General features: G+C 45.8%; 1 protein-coding gene across 3 annotated transcripts in view; it reads left to right on the forward strand.

Annotated features, from left to right (window-relative positions):
* Nucleotides 1-27,570, forward strand: part of LOC6552210 (zinc finger protein 704) — a 120,006-nt gene that overhangs the window by 75,485 nt on the left and 16,951 nt on the right. The window contains exon 5 of one of the 3 annotated variants that reach the window (XM_026979223.1): nt 6,169-6,213. The exons of the other annotated variants lie outside the window; for them this stretch is intronic. Within the exon in view, the coding sequence (XP_026835024.1) occupies nt 6,169-6,198 (30 nt within the window). The 3' untranslated portion in view covers nt 6,199-6,213. Of the gene's footprint in view, nt 1-6,168; nt 6,214-27,570 lie in introns of those variants that run through there. 3 annotated transcript variants of the gene reach the window in all.

A 27,570-nucleotide genomic window follows, 5' to 3' on the forward strand; every position in this document is an offset into this window, starting at 1 on the left:
TGCGCTGCCACTCACCTTTTGCCGCTCGCCTTTATTGAGTTATTATTAAAACTTAATTGTGCTGCTAAAAGCCATTTGGATTGATGCCCTCCCACGTCCTCTTCCCCCCAACCAACATGTGAGTTTTTTTTAAAGCCCGCCCTCTCCGCCGATGTGCAATTTGTGGGGCATTAACAATTGCAAATGACTTGGCCAAAGTGTCGACATCTTGGCTGCGTTGGTAGATTAGGCAACCCGGCGACGGGCACGGGGCGTATGAGTAATGTCTGAGAAGCGAACCAGCTGGGCACGAATGTAATTACACCTTAAGCAGAATAAATGACAGCGCAACTGACTGACAACCGGGCAGCCTACGCCTCGAAGCCCCAAGAAAGTGCAATCAATCGCGGGGCAATGGAGCAACAAAGGGCATTAGAAGAAACAGTGCTTATCTAAAAAGTATCTTTAAAAGTAACTTCGATTAATCACCCCATTTTAAGTTGTGTATTGGAATTACACCCATAGACAACAGTAATCCATCCAAAAGTCCATTGGGAGATTCCTAAAAGGATGTGCATTTTTATATTTTACCTAAACAAAGTGAAAAATTTGTATGTAAACCGCCATTTAAACGTATCGCTTAAGTTGACGAATGCCTCACGTCTTTTGCATTCAACAAGCTAAGGAAATGGCTGCCGCAATCCGTCAAAAGTCAGAAAGTCACTTGCAGGAGTGGCCAGAAATGCACACACACACAGAAGCACTCGTGCGTGTGGGAGAAACGAACTCATAAATTTGTCATAATTGCAAAAATGTGACTAAGGCAAATGGCAATGTGGGGGAGCAAGAAAAACAGAAATGCAATAAAAGCACATATATTTCCACATACGCAGTTAGCAGCGCTCGTATTGGAAAAATGAATATTTAGTAGTCGCAGTAGGATTTTCCACGGGCGAGATCTGTGCCAAGTGCAAATGCAAACGGCGAATGGCGAATGGCAAATGGCGAACGGCGAATGGCGAACGGCGAACGGAAAAGCGGAAAACGGCCAGAGCAACAAATGCAGCGCCAATTTTCATGTTCAAGGTGACAAAACGAAACGAAACAAAACGAAGCGGACACTCGAGCCAAAAGCTTTAGCTCATCGTTTGGCCTCGTTTCCGTTTTCCTTTTGTATGTATGTGTTGCTCACTTGCTGTTGCTTTGGTCGCTTTCTGGCTTGCTGCAGTTTTAACCTGGCCATTTCGTGCTATATTTGTCATCACTTCTTCACTGTACACCTATGGGTGGAAAAGTGAGCGGGCGAAAAGCGGGAAAAGCGACCAAAGACCACCGCAAAGTTCAGTTTTTCCCCATCGCGTGTAAGTGCAGTGCCATTTTGGCCCACTGTATCGCTGTCATCCGCATTGGCAAGGCCCGAAAAAAAGATTTAACGCTTCATCGAATGCGGAATTTGGCATTGGGCTTGGGGCTTGGGGCTCGCCCCTCTGACACACTTTGCCAGGCTTCTGCTTATGGCCAGATTCAATATGTGCACTTGTACGCCGGCATATACAGAGATATCAATAGGGGAAAAGGCAGTGTAATCGGCTAGCAAATCTTGGCAGCCAGCAGAAGAGAGGCTGTGATTGATCTAGAACTTAGATAAGTAGTGCCACCATATGCTAGTGCATATACTCTTAGGCACTTGCAGTATAGCTGTGCTCCTTTCATATGTTCAGTTGTTTCGAATAGGTAATCTAATTTTTGAAAGTGTTTTTAATGGTGTTTTTGTAGAAAACATTTTGAATGTGCAAAAGTTAGGTCCGCTGTCCCATTATTCACTCAGCGACAAGAACAAATTGCTCAGGGCGAAATACATTGTGGTCAGAGGCATGCAATCGAAATGTTTGCGAAACAACATTTGGCAAACGTTTGCCACGAGCCGTACAAAAAAAATGAAAATAGATACACAAACACTGCACTTTCATTTCGATTTCATTTTGCCAGCAGCAAACAACTTTCCGCCCACTTTTCCGCCGCCTTTGCCCCTCAAAAGACTTTTCCGAGGGGTCACAATTAGATCAGCAGAATAATAGAAGTGCAAAGAGCCGAAAGAGGGCAGCCCGGCGAATTGGCCTAGTTTCGGGGTAACGGTACACAACAAAATGGCGGCCCTTGCAACTGTTGTCGTGGCTGTACTTTTTCACCAACACACGCGCGCTGTGTGTGCGTGTGCAGTTTTCTAGGTTACCGCACACAGTGGCACGAATGCGGATGTGGATGTGGATGTGGATGTACATGCGGATGCCACACTGTTGCAGCAAACACATTGCGCCGGCCGGCAAAAAGCGAATGTTGCGCAACAACCGCTAGCCATGAAAGTGCATTTCGCTCGCTCTCCCTCTCTCCCGCTCTCCATCTCGCTGTGCATCTCTTGTTTTCGGCATGCGCACTTGCTCACTTCACTCACTTCCGCTCAAATCGCCGCACTCGCACACATACACTCACACGCCCACATGCACAAGGGGAGATAAGTGGGAATGATGCAGAATGGTGGAAAAAAGGGGTTGAGGGATGGGAGGTGCAACGGCACGTGTTCGCACACCAATGCACTTTCGTATTTGCCATACTTTGCCATTGCTTTTGCAGTGCTTTTCTATTGCTTTTGCTTTGCCCTGACGTCGTCAAAAAGCAAAAATTGAAAATGGAAAATGAAAATGGAAAATGGCAATGCTGGCCACAAAATGTGCTGGTCCAAAGCTATTTATATTGCATTTCCGGCTGAAGACAGCCTGCTCTGCTGATGTCATTGCTTATCACGGCCAATTAAAGCCCACTTCTCCATAGTCAACATGTTATCTCAAAGCCATTGATCGCCGAAAACCACTTAATTTAAAACGCCTTAATTTATGCCCCTCGAAAAACGCTTATAATGAGCTGCACTCGGATAGAGCACATAATATTTATGAGATTTATTCGGTGGCTAAATCATTGGCTAATGACAACACATGTATTTTCGCTCATACTTAAATTTCCATATATTCCGCTGAGGCATTCACAAACAATCCACTGGATACGTATCAACCATAAATCAGAGCGTTTCACTTGAACGTAGTGAAGATGTGGCACTGTCTGCTTTCTTCTCTTAATTGTAAAACAAACAATTTGCAAATGTGAATGCATCGCAGTTGGAATTGTTTTGCGGTCGATTCACTTTTCATGGCTAATTAATTTTCGCATTGCGCAAAATGAATTAATAACGCGAAATGCCATGAATATGCAAACGTGCGAACCTCCCCCTGCCCCCCTCTTTCCTTCCCCTTAAACATACATATCTTGGCATACCAGTATATATATATATATAGATATATGTATATGTATACATCGAAAATTTATTGTTGGCGTCGCCGCAGTCGCCATAATTAAAAGCCAAACAAGCGGCAGCAGCGACTTCAGGCCGCCAGGTGATTTCATTTGCAAGTCGCTCTCGGGCGCAGTTTTGTTGCTTTCTGTTTTGGTTTTTGATATGGCAATCTTCGTTAATTATACGCTTAGTTGGCTGATCGGGGCGGAGCACCAAGGGGCGGGGTGTTGGCCGAGTGGGAAAACAAATGCACCCCGGCAAACAATGGATGTGCCAAGTGCTCTGCTTACATCACTATACACTGAGCAGCGCACAGCGAACTGCGAATGGCGATGCGAGTGGGGGTTTGCCAAACAAATGATCTCCACACACACACACCCACACACACACCTGTGCACTCTGTTTCACTTGGGAATTATTGCCCGGTGGCAGAAACTGCAGCAACTGATAGATAATGTGCCACGGACCAGGCACGTGGCAAATAAATCTTGTTTTGCTTACACCGTCTATCACATCAGAAACTCATTTTATGCACTTTAAAATTTCAATTGATGTGCTTTCTGCTATTACTTACTTTTAATAGGGCCACAATACTTCTGCCTATTATGTTTCTAGCCCTATTTATGTAGACTATAAGCTTGATTATAATTTCGCCAGCGAATCAAGTTAAAGTTCAACACAGATTGCAATGATTTGATTTGTGATGGATCTTTTTCTTTTCGTGTGCGCAACAAGCGCAAGGCGTGGGCGAAAAAGCAAAAGCAACATTTGCAACTCGTTGACATTTGCATTTCATTGGTGGGTCAGAGGGGGCCGAGCGGAGGGGCGGATCAAAGGGGCGGCAAAGTGGGAGGCCGGCTTAATTAAAGCAGAGCAACGACGTTGGCACGCCTCGCAACTTAAAATTCTGTGCGTCGTTACATGCTCTGCATACTGGCATGTGCTTGTATATGTGGGATATACTCGTACATATAAGAATATATAGATAGGCAACCACCGACTTTTCCGCACCCCTCCCCCGCGATGACAGTCGCTGAGGCGAGGCCATTGTGGGCGGGAAGCAGCGAAACTGCATTAAAATTCAAATGCCGGCAATGTCAGGGCAGAAAGTGTGGGGCAGCCACAACACTTGGCTTAATGTAATGGCCGGCGGGGGAAAAGTCAAGCTCAACAAATACACTTTTGGATGCGAAGGAGAAGAATAATAAGATATGTACGTACATGCCACATATATCTCGCTCGCCATAAATCACGACTGCGAGTGCATGAGGCAGACCACATAGAAAGCCAGCAGAGCTGTGCGGTCATAATTTATATTTTTAAAGCTCATTCGGCAAACGCAAATCAACACATTTTCGGTACAAGTTGGCAAACAAATAATTCTCCACAATGTTTGCAACAAGTCAGAGGCAAGCCAATTCATTTCCACCTAAGCAGCAAACATGACAGAATATCTCTGCCTTCATTATTTTCTGTTTGCTTATTTTTGCATACCAAATTTGTCATGACAACAAATACAGCTGCCGAAGAAAGTCCCCATCAATGGGGTTCTGACCAAAGGCAAAAAAGAGCTGAATGGCGAGCTGAATGGTGGGGGGTGGGTAGTGGGTGGTGGCGGAAAAGCGGATAAGCGAGCAAAGTTGGGCAAAGTCAGTGGCAAAGGCAAAATGCCGACAAACAAACACAGAAATACAAGCACAAGCACACGCACACATAAGTTGGCAGCGCATGTAGCAATTGCAAATGTATTCAAGGTCAGGGCAGACATGAAAAACGAGAAAAGCCGACCGAGGCAGCGGCAGCGGCAGCGGCAGAGGCCCACCCACACACACACACACACACACACCGACGAAAATCAATATGAACAACACTTTTAAGGGTTGCGGCGAAAAACCCACGCAGCCCTTGCCTTTCCTTGCCTTGCCTTTCCTTTCGTTGCGTTTCCTTGAATTTCCACCAGCGAAAAGTGGAAAAGTGGAAAAGAGGAGCAGTAACGTCATCGGAGTGGTTCAGTGGGTCGTCATAAATAACGCTTCGGGTTTCCCGCGCATTTTCCACTCTCTCTCTCTGTCTCTCTCGCCGCGAGAGCGAGAGCGAGCATGGCGCCCAGTAGGGGAAAACACTGCGCAGGTTCTCGCCTCCTTTGTGCACATCTCCCAGTTTCCCAGCCCATCGCGAAACCCTAGGCGAATTTTAAATCGGGGAACGCTTTTAATTATAGCCTGGCCCACGCTCTACAAATCCCCTTACCATATTGATACCCATAGCCATACCCATACCCATGCCATCTAGAACTCCAGACTTTCGCATGTAATTAAGTCCGGCCAATTACACGCAGTAGCGGCAACAGCAACAGCAACAGCAACAGCGAATTGCAAATTGAGTTTGCCAGCAAATCGATAAGGTTTCAAGGTTAGCTTGCGTGACATTTCCACGCGAGCAACAATTTATATTTTTCGGCTGCCACTGGGTAATTGGAAAAGTTGCAGCCCCAAAGTAACGCGCTAAGTAACCCAAGAAAAAGAAAAGGAAAATAGAAAATAGAAAATAAAAAATAGGAAAGATGGCAGAACGCAGGCAAAACCTGTGCATTGCGTGCGCCATCATCATTATGGTGATTGTTTGCATTAAAATGGCGACTGGCTGCCGTGGCGTATGAGCAATATTTGATTTATATATTGATTTTTAGCCAACACACAAAGGCCGCACCGAGCGTTGCAAACCAGTTATTATCATAATTATTGAAAGCGGCATTTCCATTTCCAATGCAAAATGCAAATAGATTTCTTATTCAAATTGCCGCATTACCAACTCACATCTCCATTTCGCTCTTCTAATTGCAGGTGAGTAATTTCTCGCTTTGGACAGGCTAATGTCTTTAATTGACTTCTGTGAGTAGAATTTGCCAATATCAACCATCTACACATATACCACCATATACGTACGTACATATAAGAAACCACTTATCTGCATTTATCAACTCTATTATTGAACACATATCCGTATATCCGTATATCCGTGTGGGCAGTGCGAGCGCACTAAAACCTTGACATGTCAGCGCTGTGGTTTTTGCAAAATAAATGCGGTCTCAATCCAACCCATTCGACCGGATTGGAAAGTTGCCCCCATCCACATGAATCCACCATCCAGCAGCAGGCCGGGGTTCATGCGCCCAAAAGTATGCTTGATCATTCAGCCTCGATTGTTTTCATTAGCATAATGACACTTGGCTGCGTCTAGACAGCCAGAGTCCGCCAAATCCGAGTTTATTTCATCGCATTCCCCATTGCACCTGATTCATGAATTACGCTTTCGGCGGGTACATATACAGTTGCATAAATCAGGGCCATAGCTGCGAAAATGCTTTTCAATTGAGCGAAGAGCATAAATCAGTAGAGTTTTTCCAACAGTTTTTGTTTAAACAACGCAATAAAAACTGTTGCTTCAGCCGGCATAAATCGCTGCTATCGCTATCGAATGCGGGGGAAAAGTATCTCAAAAATCCACCTAGCAACCGAAAAGTCGAATGCAGTTCCTGGAACTCTGGTCAATCAATGCCCGAAACAATTAGTCATGAGGAAGAACCTCATTTCCGACCCGAATGTTTCAGCACACAGATACTCACGCGCACACTCACCCACCGCCGGGGCCTAATAATAATCATAATAATAAAATAAAAACCGCTGGCCACTTGGCCTTGGACTAGGTTGATTGCATTCTAGCGGTCAATGCCGCCGGCGGCGTCGTGAAAACGATCGCTCAGCGGCTATCTCTTTCTCATTTCGCTTCTGTGTAGTACGTATTAAAAATTTGTATTTATTTGTATTTTCGTATTTTGCAATAACAAAAGAAAATACCGCAGAAGCCAACCAACAACTTGTTGTTGCTGCTTTCAAAATCAACAACAGCAGCAACTATTTATAAAATGCGCTTGCCTGGCCAGCGTATGTATCTGTATCTGTATCTGCGTCTGTATCTTTCGCCCGTGTGTGCACGTATCTGTGCGCAGTATCTGCATCTGTGTCGGTAGCTATAGCTTTTGCTGCCCGTGCGCGACTTGCAATGCCGGAAAGCAATAGCAAACGTCGTCAGAGCGGCGTTGTGACGCCAACCTAGCAATCCGACTGCCAATGACGACAGCCGCTTGCTCACTCGTTCGCTCGCACATTCGTTTCGCTGGGTATCTTTAGGATACATTTCAAGCACATATAACACACACAAGATCCGCTCTTCGCCGGTTTACCTTTGAATGGCATTTGCATAACAAGTGTCAGGCCAGCCGCCAGCCGCCAACCGCCAACAAGGCAGCAAACCCCTTCCAAAAAAAAAAAAAATAAAAAAAAACTGAAGAGCCCAAGATCCGAGTTTTCAGATCCTTTGGCTGCCCCACCAGACATAAATAATTCAGATTCACATTTCGACGACTGTTTCCAGGCCACAGTGCATTCAACCGATGTGCCAAATGCTAAATGCTAAATGCGAGTGCGAATGCGAAATGCGAGGGGTTCATTCGCATTTGGCAAATATTTACCTGCGCCATAATAACTACGACCCGGTATTATTAACTGTATTTTCCCACAGAGAGCTGCGTTATAGCATTTTAAATCCAATTAAAATTGGGCCCTCCTTTCACCTGTTTATGTTTCCTGTTTCGATACTTTTCGCTTTGGCTAGCCCGCGCAGCATCGAATGATAAATTACCACTTAGTGTGTTTGGCTACTCTCAAGATCACGTCATCGTCGGAACAGGTTGCAATTGATGATGGGTCTGTAGCTGGAGGAATTAAGTATTTTACGGCCCGTAGAACCGCTTTCTCCCAAAGATAAGCGAACAACCTTGACGCTGTGTGCAATCGGTCAGGCCAAAAAAAAATCAAAATTTTGTGAACCCGTGTGTGTGTGCGCTTTTTGGCCTTGCAATGTGATTTGGCCAAGAGTGTTTTGTGCTTGCGGCTTATTGGTTATTGCTTACTGCTCATGGCTTTTGGCCAGAGGTGTTCAAGGCCCACTTCCTGCTCAAAACCGAGCTGCATGTGGGCGCAACTAACTAGAAACTCAGGTGTTCCCATGCTCAGGTGCTCAGCTGCTCAGGTGCTCAGCTGCTGGTCCGGTATAATGATGAATGACTGCAGCATTTATAAATATACGGAGCAGCCAGCATCATCATCATCATAATGAAATACTGAAATAAGCTAAGCATAACAAATGCGTCGAAATATTTGCGACAGGTTGCAATGGCCAACAAACAAATAAGAGAGAACGAACAAGAAGGGGGGAAAAAACATTATATAAAATCGCCAAGCGAAAACATCGAGGCACAAAAACTCGAGTCACTCAATGTGCATGGCCTTGAAGATTTGGCTGCAAAACAGGCAACAAAAAAGCCAACCACACGGTGAATATCATAAAAAATATTCACACAAAACAAAACTCGCGAATACAATTAAAAAAAAAGCAAAACAAAAAGGAAAAGATTATAATGAAAGCCACTAATTTGGCAGAAAATAAATGCACAAAATGTGAACAGCAGCCACCGGGATTAACTGGCAATTTGCATCGGCTTGCTGAGCATATAGAGTTCTATAAGCTGATTGATATGTCATTAGCCGGGCCCAACCAATTAAACCCTAAATTTTATAATTAAAGTATTATTATAATTCACTTTGGCAAATTGCATGTAACCATGCATACACTCTAAAGCATCGAGTTTCAGAATTTTCAATTATGGGTTTTTAATCGTGCACTGGCCGGTCAAGTGGCTCTGGCCAAAATATTGATTAATTGCAGTCAAGGGGTTAATAGGATTACAAATTGTTGTTGCCACGACCGCACGCTAGGTGGCGTGTTGGCGGGACTCGTCAACGTTTTTGACAAGTCAACAGTCAACAACACAAGCAACAGCAACACTAGTAACAACGTTTGACTGCGCCGCAGATTGATGGCGAATGAGTTGGCACCTGCCATTGGCCTTTAAGCCGCTAACCAACCGTCCGCAAATCTCGTCGTAAGCCGCTTGCCAAAATGTTTGGCTGTTTGGATGTGGTTTTCAGCAGTAAACAGCAAATGACAATCGGCAAACATCAAATCTCTTGATCTGCGGTCTTTTAGTCATTGCCATGTGCATTTCCTTGATTTTGCCACACGCGCCGTATTCAGTTTGGATAATTTGTGAAATTCAACCGCAGCAAATTTTCCACCCGCACCCTTTGTTTAAACTTTTGCCCAGACAACGGGATTTTTCCACTGCACTCTAATTGCCATTGTATGAGCAGCGGAGGCAATACAATTGCAAAAAGCTTCATCATCATTACAAGGGGGCTTTTTGCAGCTTTTGCCATTGGCGTCAAGCTGTCTGAGTCGAACGGCTTTTCCAGCCATTCACTATTATTCACTCGCATGCATTTCCACTCAACAATAGCCATAGTCATAGCCATAGCCATAGCCATAGCAATAGCCATAGCAATAGCAATAGCTTACAATACAACAATAACAACGGGCTATTAGCCATGTACTGTATCCATCTATTTACAACATGTGCCATAATTGAGCCAAGTCCAGCCACTTTTCGCCTTACCAATACGGCAGGTTTCTTTGGTGGTTTCTGCCTCTATCAGTTATCTTGCTTAGCTGTAAGCCAGCTAATTATTGCTTTATGACTCGGAACCCAGCACCCATAAATCCCACCAAACGAGCGCTGCAAGCAATTACACAAAATAAACCCAAAGTTGGCGGTGGCAAGGAGGGGACATTGCGTGCCATTTTCACCTGAAAAGCGTAAATTATAGCGCTATTTTGCTATTTATTTATGCTGCCGCTGTTGGTTTTTATTGCCCTGCGCCAGTTGCATTTGTTTAAAATGCCATTTGACAAACATCAAAGCCGTTAAATGTTACTTTGACATGTCTAACACACAACTCATACACATGAGCCCGCTCCAGAGGGTCTAAAAGAGTGGATGGGTGGGCTTAAGGCCAATTAGATGAGTGAAATGTGCCAGGCGGCGGCTAGGGATCATTATAACATATACCTGTGGTATATACCTGGTGGGCTGGAAAACATGCAACTCCCCCTGCTCACAACTCACAATGCAATTTCACAACTCTGAGTAATGCAGTCGCTTATCGCTGGGGGAAAAGAAACGAGCTCTTGACCAAGTTTTCGATGGGGAATAGCAAAGGCAATGGCAATAGCAATTGGAATAGGAACCAGAATATTTCGTTTCACATAGATTCGCAATTACATTAAAGTGCCCCGCTGTCTTTCACTCGGCGGATAAACAAAATGCCGCTCGCAGCACCGGATGCGGAAATAAAGCGTCAAAGCTGGCAGGGCCACAAATAAATGGTTCTGTACGGCGAATCTAGTTTGCTGACACGGCACAAAGGATGCTTTTTCGCTCTTTGCCTCTTTCCCCATCTTTCTGTGGAAAAGGATTTGCTGACATTTTTTGCCCCGACCCGTTTCCATGCCATTTGATATAGACATCGCACATATAGACAGTTTTCTCCGCACGTCCAGCTGCCCTGCAGGTCAAATATATATACATATATATACTCGTATATATGTGTGGAAAAGCCAGAGCTAAATCCTGGTCAACTCCCCATTTTTCTTATTCACGTTCCGCCAGAGAACAGCCTCCTTTTAGGGGCGTTGCCATGGAAAAGCGTTTTGTCAAAGCGACAGGTGCTTAAATATTTAAAAAGCCAATGCCCACTTGCTGTGTTAGGTGTTGGCCAAAGGTAAAAATAAACGATGTCCCGGTTAATGGAAGGCCGGCGATGATGGGCAACAGCACAGGCGGCAGAACAAGGACCAAAGCGGCCTGAAAATAGAAACTTTTGCGGCGTGACCAAAAAGCCAAATGGCCTGGAAAGTCGCGACTTTAAGCTGAAATTCTATGAAATTCTATTGGATTTTTAATCCAATCGTGAAAGTGCAGAAAGCACACAAATCGCTTGTGACAGCAGTGAGCTTCTGCTTCTGATTTCAATTCCGATTCGGATCCGGATCGGATTGTGCACTTTCAGTCGCTAATGAGGCGTGACATTGATGATGACTCGGGCATGCTGGAATCGCCGGATCATTTGTAATGTGTCATGATTATGCAACATTATTCGTGCAACAATTACCGTGGGGCATTTGCATAAAAAAGCGGACGCCCGTCCGTCAGCCGTTCGGCTCGCAATTTTCCACTCAGAAGCGGGCTTAGCTAGGCGGCCAACAGGAAGCTGCCAAGTTGGCCAAGACAAGTCGATGCCAAGACTCTTTCCCAGATTCACTGGGGAGCTGCTTCTGCTGCTTCTGCTGCTCCTTCTGCTGCTGCGCATGCGCCGCGCCGAGTGACAGCCCAGTTTGGACACCAGACGGCGGACAGAGGACTGCAGATTCCGGGACAGAAACGGAGACATAGCGAACCGGCCGGCTGCCGGCGGCTGTGACAGCTGTTGATTGATGAATCCTACAGCCTGCCCCCGAGGCTGCCCCATGGGCAGTGACCACTCTTCCACTCTACCACACCAGTCTTCTGTGGAGGACGAGGACTGGCGATCTCTCGCACTGGCTCTCTTTCTCTTCGCCAAAAGATTGATGATGACGCAAGCCCCTTCGGCCGATCTTCTCCCCGTTTTATGGCCGCGCATGTGCAATAAACACTTCTAATTGTAATTAATGAGGCGATTGTTTAGTTTTTATGTGTTGATTTTTCTGATTTACCGCCCGGCGATGCAGTGCGTTCCAGCAACTGTCCACCGACTAAATGGAGCATTGAACCTGAGACGATAATCAGCGGAGGGAAAACACCTACAAAGCAGGAAAGATGCTATAGTCGAGTTCCCCGACTATCAGATACCCGTTACTCAGCTCGTGAAAGTGCAAACGGGAAATCTCAACATTTTCTGGAATATCGGTAGAAATTGGTTGAAAAAAATTTAAACAAATTTTCAAACGCGACTTTTTCAAAATGCCACTTCAAAATCCGATTAAGATAAGTTGAGTTGTGGACTTTAGAACTTCAGCCTTTGGACAATTTTTAATTCCTACATCATAACATCAGAAAAAATTACAAAAAAAATCAAAAAAAATAAATTTTCAAAATTTAATGCAGATTTTTAGAGAATTGCTCCAGAAACATTTAGAGGTATGCCACTTCAAAATCCGATTAATATAGGTTGAGTTATGGACTTTAGAAGTTCAGCCATTGGACATTTTTGAATTTCTGCATCATAACATCAGAAAAAAATGACAACAAAATGACAAAAAAATTAAAAAAAAATTAATTTCCAAATTTGAATGCAGATTTTTAGAGAATTGCTCCAGAAACATTTAGAGGTATGCCACTTCAAAATCCGATTAATATAGGTTGAGTTATGGACTTTAGAAGTTCAGCCATTGGACATTTTTGAATTTCTGCATCATAACATCAGAAAAAAATGACAAAAAAATTAAAAAAAAATTAATTTCCAAATTTGAATGCAGATTTTTAGAGAATTGCTCCAGAAACATTTAGAGGTATGCCACTTCAAAATCCGATTAATATAGGTTGAGTTATGGACTTTAGAACTTCAGCCTTGGGACATTTTTGAATTTCTACATCATAACATCAGAAAAAATGACAAAAATATTAAAAAAAAATAAATTTCCAAATTTGAATGCAGATTTTTAGAGAATTGCTCCAGAAACATTTAGTGGTATGCCACTTCAAAATCCGATTAATATAGGTTGAGTTATGGACTTTAGAACTTCAGCCTTGGGACATTTTTGAATTATTTTGAATATCTACAATATCATAACAACAACTCAAAGGGAAGCTACAACTAGAAATACCCTTCTGAAACCGTTTTCACTGCACCGTCCGTTTGTTGCATACCCTCTCAAAAGGGGATAAAAAGCAGAAGGCATTGGCATGACTTGGCCAACTTCTCGTTCTGGTTCTCGACTTGTTTTTCGTTACATTGAACTTGATGGCCATTTTGCTGCTCCGGTCTAGGCCCTTTCAGTTCCTTCACCATTTACTCCTTTAGTTTTTTAGCCAACTTCTCGGGCTCTTCAGCTATCGACGCGGATTTATCTTAAATGCTGCGTTTACCTCTCTGTCTGTATCCTTCTCTTTCTAGTTCTGCCTCACTTTCCTGGCCTTTCGCCTTCGTGTTTTCGTATATTGGCAAACACTTTTCGGCCTGGCTCAAATTAATGGCCCCGGGGTGCGCCTAATGATCCCCACAAACGGCAAATGGCCGGGAGTTTGCTCCATCCAATGAAAATGTCAGCTTGAGCGCTTTTTATTTGCTCTAGCCATGCTACTCCGTGTTGAAGTGGGCTTTTTAGTGGCATGAGTACTGCGAAATATGTTTAACAAAAATCAAAATAATTGCATTACTGACGCGTCACGCCAGGAGGCGGCGGTGGATGGGGCCAAGGGGGCGTGGCATGTGTGTGTGTGTGTGTGAATGTTGCCAGGCTGTTTTGTTGACATGGCGCTTTGCATGCGACCCGCATATAAATCCGCATCTGGGGGGAGGGCAACTAAAAGGGGTCAAGCGGCCGGACAAGTTTCAGGTTCCAAGAAAAGTAATAGAAACGTTGCCATTGCCGTTGCCGTTGCAGTTGCAGTTGCAGTTGCATATCGAAACGATATGGCCAATCTGCTGCACTTTCCCCCACGAATTGATGGGGCCATTGTGCTGCTCTTGTCTTGACTCTTTTGTCAGCATTAACATACGTAAGTGTCAGCTGCATGTTGCTACTGTACGGCAGCAGCAACAAACTGGATGTTGCTGCTGTTGCAAGTTGCGAGCTGCAAGTTGCAAGGGGCAAAGAGGCCAATTGATTTATCGTGACAATGAGTGCAGCTCCCGAGCCTCGCAATCGATGTGTAAATTTGAATTTCGTGGCTCATAAAGCGGACAATGGAGGCGGCGGTGAAAGACAAATGTGGCAGCCTCAGATTGTTGTCGGCAACATGTTGCTGTAGCTGCTGCGGCTGCTGCTGCTGCTGCGGCTGCTGTTGCAGTTGCCGCAAAAGTGAATGCCCTCGTCGGTGACGTCACGAGTGCAATCCAGTTCCAGTTTTTTCTCATTTCTCATTCGCGATTCCCATTTCTCGTTTCTCGTTCTCGCCTGACTGCAATTATCGGGGTCCCGAGTGCATCGCGAACGATGAGCAAAATACAAAATCCCGGAGAAATATGAAAAGCAAAACAAACTGCACGAAATCAAAACAAAGCCCAGGGGAAAGAGGGGCACCACCACCACCACCATCGAGTGGAACGAACTCTGTTGCACTCCACGGTCTCCACCAACTGTGGGCCACTGTGGGAAAGGCAATCTGCCGGGTCGACGGGTGTTGAAGTGGAACGTAGCGAATGAGCAGCCCGATCGGACGGACGAACGGCCAAGCGGACAGACGTACAGATGGACACATGGACACATGGACACATGGACTCACGGAACGAAGGACGGGCAGTATCCGGGGGATACTATAGCGCTATAACATAGTATACTATGCGATGACTAAATGCAACAAGCGGCGGCTTTGCCGCATTCGCATGTGGTGGTAAGCTAAAGTTGATGAGCAACTTCGACGGCAAGTGGCAACAGCAGCAGCAGCAACCTATCTGCAGCAGCAACAGGGCAGTGTATGTTGTATGTGGCACACGGGCCACAGCAGCTGGCTGCACCAAAATGTAGTTGTTTGATGAGACTCAAGTGGAGGGTTTCACAGTCCCACAATATAACTAATATAATATCTTTTTATGGGATGGTGAGCTGATATTCAGAAATGAGGATATCCATAGATGTTCTGTAAACTTCAAATTACGAAGCAAGCCCTCTTTATTTGCCGTGTAGCCGCTGTTGCTGCCGCCGTGCCGAGTGCCGCAGCACTCGCAAGTTGCAAGTTGCACAAACATGTTGCTCACTGGCTCCGCGACATGATTCTGAGGCGCAGATATAAAACCGAAAAACAACAGCGGCAGCGGCAGCGGCGGCGGCAGCAGCAACGACCTGAAAAGCAGCAACATCGCGGATTGGGGATAGCGAGAACAAAAACAATGTTGGGCTAGGTTCCGCCAATGGGCTCCACGTCCACATCCATGCAACTCGGTACTCCTCGGTGCTCCAGCGTCATTATTATCATCTGGTTTTGGTCTGGACAATTCTCCGTGCCTTCAATCCGAGCAGCAACTATTGTCCATAGCTGCTTATTTCAGTTGCTGCCTTTTGGCTAAGGCTCTTGTCATTGTGGTTGTTGTTGCTTTAATTTAGATGCATCTCGAACAGTTTTTGCTTTTGTTTTTCCTGCTGCCTGTTGGCTGGCAAACATGGCCAAAACCATGAAAAGAAACTTTCATAAGATAAACAAAAGTTATACATACGAGTATATGCATATATGCATGGCCACATATGCGAGAGTTGCTGGCTTAAAGGGTTTTTGAACCTGGCCGAATGTCCCCAGTTAAATTGTGCCTATGTATGTATTTTCCCCCCAACTAATTGATTCCATTTTCTTTTGTCTCATTTCAGGTGAGTTTCCCCATGACACTCGAAAATCTGGTTAACAGTAAGTCGTAAATTATATGATTGTGCACTCCCCATAATTCTGAGTTTATGGGTGTGCCCCTTGTCGTATTTGTGTGAGTTCGTTTTTTGTTTTTGTGAAAATCACAATTCTAAATGTGACAGGAAACAAGGAGCGTAAAAACTGCTCAACCAGGTGCTTTATTCATTTATAGCTTTCTGTGCTCCTTATTTTTTTGCGAAAATTGCACTGGCAATCAACTCATTAGCTTAGGTCGCAAAATAGCAACAAAAACAGCAGAAACAAAGGCGGCTCGGGAGAAACCGCGTTACGCATTTTTAATTGCCAACTTGACGATGCCAGACAAAAACAAAAGCAAGTAAATAAAGAACAAAACACCGCTGGGGCAATTAAAAAATTAAGCAAAATTTCTGCATCAGCTGATGGGTGTGTTTTCTCTCGCCGGAAAAAAGAAATAAAACACATTGAGCCCGCGGCAATGTCAACGAGGCAGCAAAAGCTGGAGAAGAAGCCGCTGCATTTCCTGCCCAAGGAGCTCCCACCCCCTCAGAACTGGTGACTCGCTCATGGGCGGGCTTAAAAACGTTAACGAGGGGGATCCGTCAACTTAAATGGAACAAACAGGCAGGAAATATAGAGGGTTTTCGAGTGCAAGCTCATGAGCTATCAATCTGTAATTAAACGAGAGTGTTCATTCATTTAACTACTGATTTATTGAATAATAAATTAATTTGAATAGTTATTCGATTATTTTTAATGCACTTTGCTAGCTTGGCTTTTGTTTCTCCCCCGGAAACCGCCACTGTTGCAACTTCGATGCGAATGTGAAGATGGTTGTGTCGCCGTAATTTATGCGCCTCTTCGACGCGCTTGCCAATTGCTTCCTCGCGCTGCGTTTTCCTTCCCTTTTTCAGCTGCTTTTCCCCTCTTTTTTTATATATTTTTCTTTTTTTTTTTGTTCCAAGAAGCAGCCGGCATCCAGCCATCCAGTCAGCCAACCGCCCCCGCACCACATTGCAGCGATTTCTTTATTACTTGGGCACGTTCGTTGCTTTTTTGCTGTTGTTGTTTGGGGTCGAGGCCGGTCATTAATATCCACGCATGGAGTTCACTTCGGTTCGGCGGAGGAGGGGGAGCAGGAGGAGGAGGAGCACCTTCCCCGTCGTTCCACCCACTCTATGCCATCGCCAACCAATCCAACCCATGCATCCCATGCCATCTTATTCGAGATTCGTTCCAATCTGAATCAGCTGTATGCATAATATTTGTTGTTTGCTGATTCTGTCAGCGTCTTGAGGATCGGATCCGCTTCGTCACTCCCTCGTCGTCGTCACCATCACCACCATCACCACCATCACCATCAGCATCGTCATCTTCCTCAGCGATTCTTGTCCAGGTCAGTTCCAGCAGAATATGGGTAGAAGCTGCTGCTGTGGCTGGCATACGTGAGTGGCTTGGCCAGGCGATATCTTGCGAGTCCAGAACCCCAGAGGCTGCACGACTTATCAACTCGGTTTCTGTTTCTATAGCTACCATTCTGGCTGTGGGTTCTTTTGCCCGGCCGATGCGACAACAATCACGAATGCAGCTCGATAATGATAATGGCCATGATGACGATGGTGCGACGACTGCGACTTTGTCATGTTTTCGATGCTGGTGCTTGTTTGTCCGCAGATCACAATGGATCTGAAGCACCAGTACTTGGAATGCTCACTATTCCAAATATTAACTACCAAAATTCAGGGTATTCCATCTGCGTCTACCTAGCAAACTCATTTAACAGGATATAATCTCGTTCTTTGTTTAGCAAAATGAGCCCTTTCCCTTTACTAGTCGTTTGGGTTCGCTGTCCTTTGGTCAGGTGGCAGTGCCTTTTCGTAGTTACTGGCTAGCTGGCCATTTTCCTGCTGGCCCGGCTCGGTCTTAATCTTGGCCAGGTTGTTGTTTCTCCACTGCTGCCACTATTGTTGCTGTCTTTTTTGACCGGCCAGCCGGCCGGCCGGCCGGCATTATATCTCATTACAGAGATCAGCATAAATAAGCAGTGAGCACGCCGCACCGCCAGCTCCATTCCTCCAGCTCCGACTGCAACTCCGACATCATCAACAACAACCGCTGGGGATGAGGATGGGGATGGGGATGAGGTTGAGGCTGGGGCAGAGGCAGAGGCAGAGGCAGATTCAGACAACAACAGCCCACAGCCGGAGGAACGAACGAGCGATTAAGCGATACATTCAGCCATGTTCGTGTATTCCCCACAGAGAGAGATGGGGCAACCGAATGGGGCATGGGGCATGGAATTGGGACTGGGACTGGGACTGGGACTGGGATTGGGAGTGGGAATGGGGCAGCCGAATGGGGCAGGGTGAGATGGGGACACAGATGGAGAAAGGGCAGAACGCTTGCGTACTCGCCGAGGCAATTGAACTCGATTGCAGCGCGTGAAGGTGGACATGACGATCCCGTTCTCCACTTGGCTCCTCCTCGATCTCCCTCTTTAGGTATATGTGTGCACATGTGTGGAGGCACACATACCATTCCCGATCTTCTGGGGCCGTCGTTTTCGAGCGGGCAAAATAGAATTTGTTATTGTTGTTGAGGCAGGGCAGTTCCTTGACCACATGCGTCATCATCATCGCGTTTGCCGTGTGCAAAAAACATGATCATTACACACACAACGCGATTCTCGCTGCCCGATACTCCGATTCCCCGATTCCCCGATTCCCCGATTTTCCGACTGGACATGGAGCTGCTGCTGCTGCTGCTGCTGCCGCTGCTGCTGCTGATTCAGATTCAGCATCATCAGCTCCATGGCTCCATGGCTCCGGCCTTATAATTCCCTCCCCTGCTCATCGTCCAGGCGTTTTTAATGATGCGTCAGAATATTGTTTACGCATCATTTTACATGTCGGCAAATGGGAATGGGCTGCAGTTGCAGTTGCAACCTCATAGATACTCCGTTGTATGTATGTCTTTGCCCGGGGCAAGTGCTGAATAGATGCTGCTTTTATTCTTCACCAGCTTGGCCATTAAATTATGAAACCCCTTGCTGCACAGAGAAAGAGGTTTGCCAAATTCCATCGTGATGTGTGCATTAAAGCACGAATTAGCCCCCGGTTATGGCCACAATGTTGCTGGCCCAGCTCCGTTTATCTGGCAGATGCATTGCCATCCTTATTAGCCGGCAATTTGTGCCAAGAGGAGTATCAACAAAAAAATAAAGCCCTAAAAGCGCTAGTCTAGTAGTTGCGATCGAAAAGGTCTTCGGAGTCAACTCTGAACTCCCTTTTTTCCTAGCAGACGGCTCAAAGTTATTCCAATAAACTTCTCCGGCTGAAGAGAAAGAAAAAAGTGTTGCCATGACGCCGGGTGCAAACAATATCGAGGTGAATGTGCAACAACTAGGAACTGCACTTTGTTTACATTTTTCCTGCTGTGTGTTACTTTTCCCCACTTTCCCACTTTGGCATTTATGCTCAAGCTTCTCCTTAAGCTCCTGTTTTCCCTGCTTTCCATGTCCTTGCTGTTGTTGTTCTGGCTGTGGAAATTAAGCGAAAAACTTGTCAAAGGCATGTCCTGCCTGCACCACCGCACCACCTCGCACCGCCGGTTGCACCACCCGCTTGCACCTCGCATAAAGTCAAGTGCGGCGGACGGGGGGAAGAGCAACTGCTCCAGCCAGCCCTTCGGTGACAACACTGAGAGAAATATCGAGGAAGGAAGAAAATTAATGTTATCCATACTTGTAGTAAATCTCGTTTGTAGGGACTCAAACAGGATGTCAATAGAAAATTGATTCAGGATTATTCTTCCTGATTGTTTATCTCCACGCCGGTTTTTCTCAGTGAGCCTGCTGCTTGCTTCCCCTGTTTTATTTTCGCCTAGGTTGACATGCAATCCCAGGTACATGTGGAGAGTTGCCTGCCGATTCCTAACTGGGTTCAATGACATACAGGATAAGCAACAGCAACATCGGGCAGCCTACAATCCACCACCACTCTAGCACATAGTTCTATACATATATGTAGAACAACAACAACAACAGCAACCGGCATTAACTTCGCTGGGGCAAGAGCACAAAACGTAAACGTTGCAAAAAGGCGGCAAGCAAAGGCGAACCCGAAAACAAAGCCATGGCTAAAACGTCCAGAAGCAGGAGCAGGCCAGAAATGGGTAGGATGACGATGATGGCCAGGATGGGACGGTTGCGATGGCTCGGATGGCTGGGGGTGCAAAGTGGCAGTAGATCCATGCTGCACTTGAGGTTAAAGGCAGCCAGCAACCAAACCGAACCGAACCGAACTGGGTTGAGTTGAGCTGAGCTGAGCTGAGTTGGGGCAAACCTGTGTACAAATACTCGACATGCACGCCGCCCATTTGCCACTCCACTCGGTATCCTGTTTGCCTAGGCACCCATCTCCACTCCGTCTTCCCTTTCCCCTTCCCGAATCCTTATCCAGATACCACCCATCCGCAATCCCCATATGTTCGGGTTGAATGGATTCCTTCTCGCTTTTCGCTTTTCCCTCTAAGTTCTTATTTGTTCTTTTTGGCTGGGCGTCCTGTTTTCATTTGCCTTGGCCAGATTATTAAAATTCCTTCGATATGAATCGAGTTCAATAAGGTCTTCGCATTTTGATCTCGAATGTATGAATCGCAAGGCATACAGCATGGGGCCAATGAAAAATGAAAAGTCTGCTTGAAAAGCCATTGTTTACCTAAGCCGGCTGGCTGTCCGTCTGCATCAAAGGCAAACGCCTTGACTTATTGCATTTGCATTGGCCAAAGCTGGAGCTGGTGCGAAAAATGTTGGCAGGACAACTTGTAGGGTCCTGATGCCGACAAGGCTTTATTGAAAAGCTGTGGAGGTGGTTGGCTTAAATAAAACATGACCATTACCGCTGCATATTAAATAATATATTGAGCCGGCCATTAGCTGAGATCGACGCTCGCTGCATTTTCATAACAAAACAATTTACAAAAGGCCACGGCACAAAACCGGAAATCCTTTCCAACTCGCATATGGCACGCAAAACGAAGGCAACTTTGCCACTCGCCCGTTGTTGTTGGTGGTGGGCTTAGGTGCCCCAAGGCAGTTGTTACTGTTACTGTTGCTGTTGCTGTTGCTGTTGCCGCGGAAAATTGCCGCTTTTAATATTACCTTTTATTTGCAATTTCTGTGTGTGTGTGTATGTTTTTTGTGTTTTTCGTGGAGCCTTTTGTAATAATGCACTGCGCATGTAATAGGAGCCAGGTGCCAGGGTGCCGAGTCGCCTCCATGCATTTATATTCGCAGTCGCAGTCGTAGTCGAATTCCCCGTTGCAGCAATCATTTCCACCTAACCGCCCGCCTGCCGCTGCTTCTGTTGTCATCTGCCACAAATTGTACGCTGTTATTAACTGACATGCTTGCCACGAGGAGGATTTTTCATTTTTTCATTGTTATTTAGTTTTCAGCCCGGCAACCGAACGAATTTCCCTCTATTTTCTCCTCTTTTTGTTTCGCTTCAATATTCATGGCATGATACGGGGTAATGTAATATGGTGCTACCAAAAACGAAGAAAGGCAATGCCATTCTTTTTGGCTTTCTCCCCCAGCGATTAATTTAATAACATATTCGTAGCACCTGCAATCGGACATGTCCTCCCTATATCGAACTCTATATCTGGCAAGTACTTGAAGCTTGCTAATCAGACGTTGAACTGCCAGAAAAATGATAAGAACGGTGCGCGGCAAGTTAACTGCGCTCTTATCTGATTTTGACCTTCGGTGCGGGAAAAACTGCGTTATTGCACTGCCAGAATTCGAAAGTAAGCCAGAAAGTCCCACAAAGCTCCGCACAAATACATCGACCAAATTGACAAAAGCGCAGCCAATCAAGAAAAGAAACTTATCGCAAAGCCCGATTATATGGAGGGGGTGTTGTTTATATGGATTTTCAGGAACAGAAGACCTCTGGCAGACTTCTTGGCAGCCCGGCAAACAAACAGTCGGCGAACAATCGGAATAGTTACAGTTGCTCTGCGCTTTACGATGCAAAATATTTGAGGGCTGTCTTATCAGTGGCGAGCCATAAAGTAGATGGTTCTACACATATGCACTGAAAAACGCTCACAATCGCATGACAGAATGCTTGTATTTATACCTTGTTGTCGAATGGAATTGGCAATGGTTATGGCAATGGCAATGGGGTGGGGTTGAGCCGAGTTCATTGTCATCAAGGTCGTTTGGCAGTTTTCGCCAGTCGAGTGTGAAAATCGCTACTTGGACTTAGAAGTAGTCGCGTCTCCCTCGCCAGACGAACTTTGATAAGCTCATCCAGAAGCGAGGCGAAAATAATGAACTGCTGCCAGACAAAAAACAAAAAACAAAAAAAAAAAGCAAATCGGACGAGTTCATTGCTCCGAATATGTGCAGTTTACACTACAATTAACTGCGTTAGCATGCAAATGAAATTTAGTTTAATTAAATTATAAGCATTCAAATCACAAAGCGGCGAGTCAATGCACTTGGCGCTCAAAGAAATTTAATTTAAGTCAACACAAACAGCGGCAAAATAAAACAAAGCGATTTGCTGCGAGTGGAGATTGAAACGTGTGTCGATCGCATCGGCTGGCTTCTTCTTCTGCCCTCGCGCTGTCTCTTTCACTCAGCATATTGTCATCTCCCTCGAGTGTCAGCATACCCCCCGGTCGGTGGGGTAAACCCCTTTTAGGTGGGCTTAATCTGCTGGAAAGGTTTCATTGACTCGCTTAGGCAAAAACTGCAATTAAAATGCGAAATTTTGCACATGCCTGAAGGAAGGAAAGAGACGGGCTGACAGTGTGCGAAAGAGAGGTACAATCGGCGGCAAGCGGTTAAAGATTATTTACGAGCCGCTTGTTAGTCACGTTTTTGAAGCAGACGTTGCCCAGAGTTCACTTGATTCGACTGACCGGCAAACACGGCTGCAAATGCAAAAACAACAGCCCAATAAAACCTATAGTATATAGCGAAATATCGTATGGTACGGTATAGTATAGTATAGTATAGTATAGTATGACAACAAAAAAGAGCAAAGGCGCAAAAAGTGAAGCAAAGCAAACGAAATGGTACAGAAACAAATCAAATCAAATGACACAAAAATGGTAATTTGCAAGGCAAATGGCACAGAATGGAATGAAATCGGAACCCAAAGAATTTCCTTATAGAGGTCATTGCTGATACGTGACTGCTCTACGCCGACGTTTCTTACACTGGAACCCAAACCGTTAGCTGCAAATGACCTTCGATGTCTAGACGTATTTGACAAAACCGAAAAATACAGGCGCACACTCAAAAAACTCAGCGCAGCACACAAACACACCAGATACTCAGACACAAATAATGCGTGATTCTGCTGAAAACTCATCGAGTTTATTCAACCCGCCGCCCAGTGGGTGGCAAAGTGGCAAAGTGGCGAAGTGGCAAAGTGGGTGGGCGGGCTTACGAGCGTGGCAAGGACACGGCCCCGCCACTCTCACTTTTATCGGTGGCAGCAATTAGTGGCAGTCAGATAAGGGAATTACTCAGCCGCAGCCATGAAATGTTTGATGTCTATTACGATTATGTTTATGAAACCGAGAGCGTCCTGCGAATCGTAAGCCCAAACTCAAACTTCCCCAACAAAACAATAAACAACCAAATCCTTCTCCGCCAGCGTTCATGTTTGCCCAGCCTGCCTGCGGGGCGTTTTATGATTTAAGATTTAACTTTTTGCCCCCGATGCGTGCCAATGACACAATAAAACTTGCCGCTGGCAACTCAGCCGCTGGAATCCTTGAAACGAGCCACCAGCACGCAGGTCCTCCCGACCTCCCGAATCCTAGACGCACCTCGCACCTCGCACCTTGCCATCCTCGGCTGCCTGTGGGCCATAAAGCTGTTGGGGCATGGGGCATGGGGCATGGCAACGCTCCATCGAGAGCGAAGGCAAGAACTTGCGAGGGAGAGGAAAAACTAAAGATAAATATGGGTGGCAGACTCCGAAAGGCGAAAGGCGAAAGGCGATACGACATGCAAATACCTTAACTTAATTGGTTGAAATGTAATACATTCGAATGAGTTTAAAAATCTCTGAGCTTAGGAAATACAATGCCCATGCATGGCTTAACTATTTTAAATTCCATAAATTTTAAATTCCCCAGGCTAGCACCTCCTTGAGGTGATTCTTGACCAAACAATTTCCAGCCAGGTGCTTAGCCAGATTCTTGTTTGCTTTCGGAAAGTGCGTGAGCAGGACGCGTTCGATGACTTCTGCCTGGAGTCTTCTTGTTTTCGCCTTGGCCGACTGGATTCTGGGCTTTTCTTTGGCCTCCTTGGCCCAGTGTCATTGGCACTCGCGACTCGAGGTTGTTGGACCCTCAGTGGAGGCGAATGGCGCACGCCAACGCAGAGAGCTCGTCCTTTTTTTGGCGGCACCTTGCTGTGCCATATTTTTAGCCTACTTTGCGGTGCTGACCCCGCACGGACGCCCAAGTATATTTAGAGGTCAATTATCTTGGCCGGGACCACAGGCAATCCATCATTGGGCAACGCCCGCGTGTATGCAATGCTCGGCTAATGATGAGTAATTTCAGTTCATTTTCTGTGGGGTCACGAGCATCTTTAATAACAATTACGATGGCCCGAAGTAGCCAGCTGATTTAATCGCAAGCCTTTACGTTCGGATAAATACTTTCTCGAAGGTGGATCCAGATCCGCATGGGGATTGAGGTGGTGGAAAGTGGAAGAAGGGTTATTCAACTTTTGATTAATGGCGGCGCATGCATGACAAATGGCTGACGCGCACTGCACTTGTAATTGTTTTTGGCCCGCCATCCCAGCCAGTCATTCAATTAACTAAATTTATAGCCCGTTGGCGGCATCTTAGTCATGCATTCGAATTTTGTTTTAGGCGCTCTCCCAATTAAAATCCGTCCGATTTCCCAGAACTGGAAGCGACTTCCCATGCAATGGCCAAGGCAACTCCTGCACAAAAGGCCAGTAATTAGCCGCAGTTAAGACGGGCAATTAGGCCTGGCAGTTTGGTTTCGTGAAATCATGTCAATGCCTCTCACTTATCGTTAATCAACCGGGCAGGCCAACATGAAAATGGCGATGGAAAATGCGATAGGAATCGTGGCATCGGAATCAGAATCGGAAAAAAGAAAAAAGAAAAAAGAAAATGCACATGCATATTCGAGCGATCCGCATTGGTAGTCCCAATTTGTTTGCTCACGAAAGTCGGCTAACAATTTGACCCCGACATGGTAAACTTGGAAATGGGCACACGAGGCTATCTCTCTGCCGCTTCTGTCCTTGCCACATGCGAATGGTGGCGCGTGGGGTGGCGTCGGGTGGCGTCGGGTGGCCTGTGCCAGTTTTTGATGTTTTTCCCTGGCCAACGTTCAATGCCAGTGAAAAGCGATGGCAGTGTATGCCAATACCACGAGGCCCAAAACAGCGGGGAGTGAGCACACCCAGCTTGAATACCTGGAACTTGTCGCAGTCATAGGGCTTCAACTGGTTTTCCCCATGAAAAAGTATTCATTTAATTTTTTGTACCTGCCACACAGTTCTGGTACGTATTTTAATTAATTTTGGAGCTCTTTGCGGCTTTTATTTTTTGAGTGCCGTGAAGTCTATTAGCCTGCATAGTTTCCCTGAAAACTGAAAACTGAGAGCTTGCAGTTAAGCCGCTTTCAAACAGCCAAACATTTAATGCTCAAACGCAACAATAACAGAAACCAAAACTTTCGGACGAGCTGAAAAGTGCAAAAAATTTATACCAAGAGAAAAAGAGAGAGAGGGGTTTTACAAAGTTTGGCCGTAACAAACCATTGAACGGTTAACGAACAAAAAATCGACCCATTGAGCGAAGCCAAAAAGGCAATTTAAGCGCCTTTTGTGCACATCGCGCATACGCCGCGTTGCCCGGCTATCCGGCTGGAGTACCAGACTTTTTGATTTCCACCCAGACGGACCTGGTGCTGGAGCTGGAGCTGGAGCTGGAGCAGGCCAGTCGGCCTGTCCCTGGTCATTACGAAAGTTATTCATGCGAACTGTTTGCCCTGGCCATTACATCAGACGGACTGAACTGAACTGACTGGACCGCTCGAAAAAATGCGGAAATTTCGGCACTGCCTCGGGGCAAGGAAAATTTATGAAAATTGCCAGGTGCCGGCGACCAGGTCGGCATACACCAGCCCACCCTCCCCCTTGCCACTTTATTCACTTTATTCACTTTATTCACTTTCCCTGTCAATTGTTTCAAATGGCCCAGCAGCTGCTGGCCGTTTATTTGGCCTGGCCATTTGCATTCCGGCTGGTTTCCATGTCCAGCAGTTGTCAACTTGTCAATGCAAATGTTTCGCCACGTCCACTCGACGGATATTCTATCTATCAGCGTGGAATTTCAATTAAGTTTCGCTGTTCGATGGCGAGCTCAATAAATAGCATTTGACCGATAGACGTCGTATCGAATTTTGGCTCGCACTTGGGATTTGCGACCCCTGCAGAGGGACACTATTTAAAAGCAACCTGATTCGCTGTTGGCCGGCCAGCACGGCCTTTGGGCCGCATTATGACATCTCCGGCGGACTCCTAAGGGTCACGAACCGCCCGTTGGCATATCAGATTACGATTGCTCAACATTGGAAAGCCGCAGAGCAGCCAAAATAAAGCGGTGAGCCAACCGCAAGTAAATTGAATTAATTAAGAAGCGCGTATTATATTACCAAAGTCTCGGCGAAGGGGACTTTGGATGATAAAGCAAAATTAATCAGGAGCCAGGAAGAGGAAAATGCTAAGCTCAGGTCACAATTAAAGCCCCACTAAGCTATGCAGAATTATTAAAATGATTTAAGCTGCCAAATTGGTTAAACAATCTTCTCTTTTTCCTCTTTCTTTTCGGGATCGGGAAGTTTCAGCCCTATTTTGGCTTTTAGTTTGGGGTTATTGTTCGAGTCAATAGCGTGGATAAGGGGCTGCCATTCAAGAGGTGCGCAAAGAAGAAAGGAGAATTCTAATTAAAAATCTTCCGGCATTTGGCATTTTATCTAAACAGGAAGCTCGTAGCAGCCGCAGACGGAGTGGAAAGGCCGGAGGCAGGATGCGAAGAATACGGGGGCGACACTTTCGCCGGAGTCCTTGCTGCATAATGAAAAGTCTTCCGAATTGGGTCAGGCAAGAAATTAAAAAGCCACCCCGGATTCTGGGGGAAAAACAAAAGGAAAAGTTGAGTGGGAACTTCAACTTAAAGCTGCCGCTGCCGCTGCCGCTGCCGCTGCCGCAGCCGTTATCATTCGCAATTAGACGCGTTGACACTCGACTTGGCCAACTTTTTTAGCAGTTCAGTTCAGTTCAGGCCAGGCCATTCAGTTGAAAAGTGGCGAGTTAAGAGCGAAAAGTTGCGTCGGTTATCCGGGCTTTTCCCAGCAAATTGGATACCAAAGTGGGAGCATCTGGCCTTGCAACGAATTGAATATTTAAATCCCGCACTCAAATCCATGCATGCCTCAAATTGAAAAGGGCTGCCCCCACATGCCGAATAAAATATGCAAGGAAAATAGAATGGAAACAAAATTATGTTTAATGCAGCGCTTTTCTATGTTTTTCCCCTGTTTTTAGGGGGAATATAGAAATTGCTTTTAAATTTGCTTACATTTTTTATATTTTCCAGCTTTGTTGACTGCTGTTCTGCTCGTTTTA

The sequence above is a fragment of the Drosophila erecta genome, unplaced genomic scaffold, assembly GCF_003286155.1.
Source record: "Drosophila erecta strain 14021-0224.00,06,07 unplaced genomic scaffold, DereRS2 tig00000000-arrow-pilon, whole genome shotgun sequence".
Classification (NCBI taxonomy): Eukaryota; Metazoa; Arthropoda; class Insecta; order Diptera; family Drosophilidae; genus Drosophila; species Drosophila erecta.